Raw genomic sequence first — 8,477 nt, forward strand, 5'->3', positions numbered from 1 at the left:
TTCACTTTACTGTGCGGATGCCAAATTACTCCGGGTATTATTAGGCCTTACAATATAGTCCCCCCTTTATACGCCGTCTGCGCTGTGTTTACGTGACTGAAGGCACGGGTGAAGATCAGACAGGTCCTAAAGAACTCGTCAAAGCTAAGGTAAGATCATATCTCAGTATGTAAAAACGGTGGCCTATTTCTTTAATATTTAAGCTGCAGTTACACATATGACCTGAGGTGGCGGTAGTGAGTATAAAATGGCCAACTTGAATCTAGCCCCTTTAATATAAACGGTAAATGTTTACATAATAATGTGACTACGGCTGCTCTTGTGGTAGTGGTACGGAATCATTGGACACACACTCATCCAGCAGCACTTTGTGATACAAGCCACACTTTTTTTTTTTCTTTCTGAAAGAGTAGAACCTAGAGAGCGGCCCCAAATCTCTGCTTCGCTCTGTCCAGAACTTTACCCTCCTCATCAACGGTCACAATGTCACCCTCTCCCCCTCTGTATGCAACCTCGGCATCATAATGGACTCCACCCTCTCATACAGAAAACACATCAACCATAAATGTAGTGTTTATTATGATAAACACTGCCCACCAAAGAAACATACTATCAAGCAATCAAGCAAACAAAACAAACCGTGGATTACAAAAGGCATAGCTAATGCGTGTAAAAAGAAAAACCATTATTACAAATTATTTCTAAAATCACGATCTAAAGAAGCTGAAGAAAGATATAAAACATATAAAAATAAATTAACCAACATAATAAGATCATGCCAAAAAATATATAATAATAAGCTATTAGAGAAACAGAAAGATAATATTCAAGGTACTTGGAAAGTTCTAAATGGTATACTTAAGCACAAAACAAAAAAAGCTGATTATCCTACATATTTTGTTAAAGAAGGAAAAATCATGGATAAAAATATAGAAATAGTAAATGCATTTAACCAATTCTTTGTCAATGTTGGGCCCGCTATAGCCCAAGAAATTGCTCCACCACCAGAAACCATGGAAGTGGACATAAGCAATATCAAAAGTAACATAAATTCATTTTTTATTAGAAGTGTAGATGAGAATGAAGTTATAAATGTGGTGCATACGTTTAAGAGTAAGAGGTCCACTGACAGCTTTGATTTTGATATGATGCTGGTAAAGGAGATCATAGATAGCATTGTAATACCTTTAACATATATCTTTAATCAGTCTTTCCTTACTGGTATCTTTCCAACTGCAATGAAAATATCAAAAGTAATACCTATTTTCAAAACTGGCGACAAACACAAATTCACAAACTACAGACCAATTTCTTTACTTTCCCAATTTTCCAAAATTCTAGAAAAGCTGTTTGACACGAGAATGAACGAATTTTTAAATAAGCACAAAATAATTAACGATAGGCAGTTTGGTTTTAGAGCAAATAGATCAACCTCTATGGCAGTCATGGATCTGGTGGAGGAAATTACAACTGCAACAGACAATGGAGAAAATACAGTTGGTGTCTTTATAGATCTAAGTAAGGCCTTTGACACTATTAATCATCAATTACTTTTATCAAAAATGCAAAGATATGGTTTTAGGGGAGTCGCGTACGAATGGCTAAAAAGTTATCTCAGTGGGAGGCAGCAATATGTACAAATTGATCATGTTAATTCTGAAAAACACACCATAACTCATGGTGTCCCGCAGGGATCTGTTCTTGGGCCAAAATTATTTATCATGTACATTAATGACATCTGTCAAGTCCTTAAGAACATGCAGTGTATTTTGTTTGCTGATGACACCAGCCTCTATTGTTCTGGACAAAATGTTGAACAGTTAATGCATACAGTTGAAAAGGAACTAGAATTGCTAAAAAGATGGTTTGACTATAATAAATTATCAATGAATGTGAATAAAACCAAATATATTATATTCGGTAATAAGAGAATTGATAATCCAACAACACTAAAAATTAACCAAATGGAAATTGAGAGGGTGTGTCATACAAAATTTTTGGGAGTACATGTTGATGAAAGACTAAATTGGAAAGTGCATGTAAATTATGTGAAATCAAAAGTATCAAAAATAATTGGCATATTGTGTAAAATCAAAGCAGTTGTAAATCAAAAATCACTCCATTTATTATACAATGCTCTCATTCTTCCATACCTAAATTATGGTGTGGTACTCTGGGGGAATAATTATAAAAGTACAATCCAACCCATTTTTATCCTACAAAAAAAAGCGGTCAGAATAGTCAGCTATGCAGATTATAATGCCCCAACAAATCCTTTGTTCATTAAATTAAAAATACTAAAACTACACGACTTAGTTGATCTTGGCACAGCTATTGTTATGTATAAGGTGCATAACCATAAGCTTCCTGAATGTATACAAGAAAGGTTTAAACCCAGAGAGACTGGCTATAATCTCAGAGGAACTCATATCTATCAGAAAAGAGCATTTGGAACAAACACCAAAGCCAGATGTGTCTCAGTCAGAGGAGTAAACGTCTGGAATAGTCTGAATGACACCTTAAAAAACTCAACATCCTTAAACGCTTTCAAAAAAATGTTCAAATCTGATGTAATTAGTAGTTATAAGGCACTAGCGCAAACTCGCATATAAACTCTCCTGTGTACATTATATTTTGTTTTTACGTTACATTATTGATTGATGTGTGACTTGTGCGAATTCATTTTGTAACTAATTGATACAGAAACATAATCATTTGTCCTCATCTTGCAGATGATAAAACTGCTGTAGACTCTAAGTTGCTATAAGTTGCAATAGGGTTTGGCTTTAGATAAGTGTTTCACTTCAGCCAAAACCCTTTTCAGTCATTGTTTCTGTGTTTTCATGTTTTGGAGTAAATCGTGTCTGTGTGAAGATACTGACTGAAATAAACTAAACTAAACTAAATCACTAAAACATGCTTCTTCCACCTCCGCAACATTGCCCGCCTGCGCCCTTCCCTTACCCAGTCAACAGCTGAAATCCTCAGTCACGCATTCATCACTTCCAGACTCGACTACTGCAATAGCCCTCTCTACGGACTTCCCTGCACTCATCTCCAAAAACTGCAATACCTCCAGAACTCTACTGCCCGCCTCCTCACCCACACCCGGTCCAGAGAACACATCCCCCCGTCCTCCAACAGCCCTACTGGCTCCCTGTTCAATATCGCGTTCAGTACAAGCTCCTCACGTACAAGTCGCTCCATAACCTGGCCCCGCCCTACCTCACCGAGCTCCTGCAACAACACCAACCCACCCTCCGCCTCCACTCAGCCGACTCCAACCGCCTCACTCCCATCGCCCGCACTAACCGCCGGACCTTGGGGGACCGAGCCTTCACCATGGCCATCCCCACCCTCTGGAACTCACTCCCACAGCCCATCAGAAACACAGACTCACTCCCAAACTTTAAATCAGTCCTCAGAACACACCTCTTCAAACTGTCTTTGTCTTAACACATTGAGGCCACGCTGTTTTGGGGATTTAGCTGTTGAGTGCCAACAATCCAGACCATTTTTCATGATATTTGTAGCACCGCAGCATATTCTATGTTATAGGAATGGACACATGCTATGGCTCGTTGAGACTCTAAGCTCTCCGTAGGTGAAAACAGTTTAATATTACGTGCCTCGGTTCTTGAGAAATCCAAAGCTAAACAGAGGCTAATTTTGAATAAAAATTACAGATTTTTTTCCAGATCCGGAGATAAGGTTTTTTTTTTTTGTAACACTGTCCTTTCTGATTAACTCCTCTCTCCAACTCTCTCCTCCTCTCTCCTCTCTGGATGGACACTAACTTCATGGGAAGAGGCAAATGCCTAAATATCTCCGTTTCAAGTCCATTTTCAACGACAACATTGTTGACACGTCTTGAAACACCGCGTATTATCGATCGCTTTAAACAGTCTGGTTCTCGGCTTGAAGTCTTAACCCGGATGTTTCTGAGTCGTCCTTGGACCAATTTTGACCATTTAAAAACTCAGAAATATTAAAATCTCGATATCCGATCTGTACTTGGGAATTTGTCAAACGCGCTCCAGAGAGCGAGAGAGAAGTGTCGGCTTTACAGCTGTTCGCTACGCAACACCATGCCCCTTCGGACTTAAGAAAGAAAAGAAACACTTAAAAGAAACGTCCAAATTGTGACTCTTTACAAGTTTTTGATTGTCATTTATTTCACTGCTGTTCATCACAGAGCTACCAAAATCACACATAAGGTGTATTAGAGTGTCTACTTTTTCCGTTTTTGGCACTCAATGTGTTAAAACTGTCTGTTTTCTTTTTCTTAGACCGTCGAGAGACGTTTTACCCTACTGATGTGTTGTTGCAATAGTAATCCTGCGTCTTTGAGTGTCAAGCGTCTTTGTGTTTCCAAAAAAGTGCTATATAAGTTTGATGTATTATTATTATTAGAGCATTCATACCAATGTTGCTGCTTGTATCACAAAGTGAACTTTTTGTTTGGCCTAATCTGCTGTTAATTTACTCTCAAATGAAAGACCTCAAGCACATGACCTCATCTGAATTTCCTCCATGTGTTTCTTAGTCCTCTTCTTTATAACATAATACACAATAAACGCTGTCATTATTACTTCTTGTCCACAGGCGTTCCCACCCCAGCCACGCCCTGCAGCCTGGCCTCCACAGCCGCAGCCGCCTCTGCTGGGACGGAGCTGAGCCGACCACACCCCTCCGCGGTCCCTGCCCCCGTCCTGCAGGAGACCAAGTGACGTCAAGTCCAGCGGGGAACCAGTTGGGAGGCCACTGCACTGTAAGCCTGCACATAGTCAAACATAAAACTGAAGAGGGAGGAGATGAGAGCCAACCTCCTCCTGGGCATACTGAGCCTCCTGCCTGTTCCTCGCCCGGCTCCAGAGAGGGCACAGGATTGGACTGTGCCATCCAAACGTCCTGACTCAAGTGGCTCAGAGTTGTACGGAGATGTGCATGAAGCGGTACTGTCCAGTTTGGTGGCGTTTACATTTTGCATAGTCTGTGACAAAGCGAATCACGGACTGATGGTGGAGTTACATTTTTCACGCTTCATGACAAGCAGTCTTAAAATTCTTTACTTTTTTCCCCCCTCGAAGATGCTGTGTTTTTTCTGCGCTTTAATTTGTGGTACTACAAGGGAATCGTTTTGCACACATATTAACTTAAATTTTAAAGCCGTACTAAGTTACTTGTTTACTTTAATAAATCCTTTCCGTAGTCCCTCTGGGGGTAATACAAGCATTAATGAGATGATTTGGGGGTCTTTCATCTCCCCCTGGTGTCTCTGGCCAGAAACTAAAATTGCAACTTTGCCTGCACCGGGTAGGAGCCACCAATACACACTAATGGAATCAGGAAGAACAAGCTAACAGGCTAACGGGCAAAGATAACTGCGGGCTAGTGCCACTTAAACAGTATTTACAGCCAAGTTTGAGTGAAAAAAAATCATCTCCATTGTGTAATTGGATGTACAATATCCCTCTCTCCCTTTGTCTTTTCTGTCAGTGTCGTATTTACTCTCACGGACAATTAATAATGAAAAAAACGTAACATGCTGCGACACCTGCAGTGGAGCTTAAGGCCTCTAGGGGCATGAGTTACTTAGTACTGCTTTAAGATGATTGCAAGGATTTTCTGCTATTACACCTTTTTAAAATTCTATTTTTATTACCACTTTTGATAGAAAATCATTTTTACTCATTGTGGGATTCGAAGACTATAGAACTATAACTAAATAATACATCATCGATCCAACTAATCCCCCTATTATTTAAGAATTTCATACAATTTTGTGGTCAAACATTTCCTTCTGTCTTTGAACTCTACAGTACAATTTCATTCAGAAACCATCCAAACCAAACTGCTCCGTGCCGCTTCACAGTCTTCTTCACAGCAGGAGCAGAACCACGGGACCGGCCTCTCTGTCTCTATGATAAACGCCTGTGCTCTGCTCTAGGGTCAAGGACTAATCTATGGCTCGAGCCTGGGCTATTGCTACGATATTATTCAACGCATTCTTCACTCTCGTCTGTTTCTTCTTTTTTTTTTTTTATCTGTTAATAACTGGAATGTTTTTTTTAATGTCGGTTAAAAAAAAGTGTGTATTGCATATTGGTACATTGATGTTGCCTTTTTAGCGCAAACTTTGTAGCTATAGAGACTTTTGCTTTGGTTTCTCTCATAGTCCAAACGTGTCCTCTTAGTTAACATGCTTGCAGTCATATATTCCTCAGAGGTGCCATGTGAGTCTTTTCCACGTGTTCTGTTTGGTATTGACTTGTTTTGTCTGTGTATGTGATTTAAGAAGTGCTTTAAGAAGTACCACTCAAATGTTGAGGTGGTGTCGAGTCGTGAGTAATGCGGTATTCCATGACGTTTAGCCGGATCTGTTGAATGTAGTGGCATCATAATAGACAGATAGAGGACACCAGGTTTCCAGTGACATCACGCATAGTTCCGGCGGCCATTTTGAACACTGAAGTACCATTATGCCGTACTACAATATCTCTACTAGAATGAAATTGAAAGACAACTAATTGACAGTGGCATTTTTATGCAATCGTAGTCATTGCTCAAGAAGATAACAGTTAACAGTCCGAATCAGTGTTTAAGCTGCTCAAGACGTTAGCATGCTACCGGTTAGCATGCTACCGGTTAGCATGCTACCGGTTAGCATTTAGCTTCAACACGATAAACACATGTGTGGCTCACATCTATGTACACTGAGGAAATACTACAATAACAGCGCTGACCTCTGTCACACAAAAAAAGAGTGTCAGGCTCAATCTCTCAAGGCACGATGGTAATGTGATGGACTGAGACATGAGAGAAGAGGAAAAGAGCTCTCGTGACTTACAGGTTTTAGCTACTGATGCCTTTTGTAATCAAGGAAAATTTGCCTGGGTGCCCAAAGATTCGGGATCACCGCCTGTTGACGTTTTAATAATAAAAACTTAAACATTTTCAGTATCAGACTTTATTATAATAACATAAGGCTAAATAGAGGCTTATGAGTATTTCCTGAACCCACTGTAAGAATTCACACCTGCCCAAAGATGCAAAACCCTATCTTTGATGTGGAGATCGGTAATTAAATCTAAAGCCTTCTATATTTACCTAACAAAACAAAATTAACAAGCATTTACTTTGGGACAACAATGGGATTCTGGGACTTCAACCAACCCCTTATGATGCCTTTACTGTTTTGTTTTTTTGTTCGAACGGTGGGCTGAACTCCATGGGATTACTGCATTATCGTTCTTGGCACAGAGTACGCTTAGAAATGCAAGATTGTATAAGATATTGTGGATGTCAGAGGAATGTACAGCTTATAAATGAAAGACTCAAAGGGGTTTCAACAATCACAATGATTACATGCAACAGGTGGTGATATAAAGGTGTAAATACATAGATATGGAAGTATATTTTACCGCCAACCACCGAGAATGTTGACTTTCCTAAGCAGTGCAATGCAATCCAGCTTGTCTCGCAATCAGAGATGCATTGTATGATACTATTTAGTTGCAGATTATTTGAGTTGCACTGAGCGGTTACTTGATTATTCTTAACTTTAAGCCATGATCTCGCTCTTTCTCGCACTCTTTCAAACCCAGTTGAGAAGCGCTCAGGGAAACCTCAGCTTCACTGTACGCTGGCTTTCCGTCATAGGTTTCATGTTGTTTTCTGTCAGTATTGCCAAATGTACAGGCTTCACTGTTAATGATCCAGGGCTCTGACTTTTGAAGAAAAAAAAAGTTTTATTATGACTCTTTTTATGATGATAATCAATGCAACTTTCAAAGCTTGTTTCCTCTGGAGTGCTCTGGGTCTGGTTGGTGTTTCCTAAGTAGGGCTGGGTATCGTTAAACAATACCAGTCTGGTATCGGAAAAAAAAGAGGTTTAGGTACTACTGGTATCGGAAAAAAATAGAAGTATCAAAAGCAGCTACTGAAAATAAATCTTTGTATCCACATTCTGATGCTGTTGGTCAACAAAATTTAGAAGAAATAAAAAAGTGACACAAAAATGAGAATAGTGGGAAAAGTGGACAAAAATTGGGTAAATTTGGGGGGAAACAAAATCGAAAAATTGGAGGAAAAAATGTATTATTTGGGGCAAATAAATGTGGGGAAATTTAGGGGAAAAATATGGAAAATCTTGAGGGGAAAATGATACAAATGTAAAAGAAATGAAAGCAGTACTAAGTATCTTGTTTACCTTAATAAATCATTTTTATTAGTTCCTCTGGGGGTAACACAAGTGTTAATTGGGTGATTGGGGGGTCTTTAATGTCACCCTGGTGTCTCTGGCTAGAAAACCACAATCGCAACTTTCCCTGCTCCGACCTGGAGGCCCCAACACACACAAAGAAGAAGTTAACAGGCTAACGGGCAAAGCTAACTGCAGGCTAGCGCCACATAAACAGTATTTACAGCTAAGTTTGAGTGAAAAAAAATGATTTCCATTGTGTAATTAGATGTAC

At 39.5% G+C, this 8,477-nt stretch overlaps 1 protein-coding gene across 1 annotated transcript in view; it reads left to right on the plus strand.

The window, feature by feature from the left end:
* Positions 1 to 5,077, plus strand: part of camk1da (calcium/calmodulin-dependent protein kinase 1Da) — a 103,657-nt gene extending 98,580 nt beyond the window's left edge. The window contains exon 11 of the mRNA XM_079552500.1: positions 4,606 to 5,077. Within this exon, the coding sequence (XP_079408626.1) occupies positions 4,606 to 4,730 (125 nt within the window). The 3' untranslated portion in view covers positions 4,731 to 5,077. The remainder of the gene's footprint in view (positions 1 to 4,605) is intronic.
* The last annotated feature ends 3,400 nt before the right edge of the window (positions 5,078 to 8,477 follow it).

Source organism: Gobius niger (assembly GCF_951799975.1).
Source record: "Gobius niger genome assembly, chromosome: 2".
In the NCBI taxonomy this organism is placed as follows: Eukaryota; Metazoa; Chordata; class Actinopteri; order Gobiiformes; family Gobiidae; genus Gobius; species Gobius niger.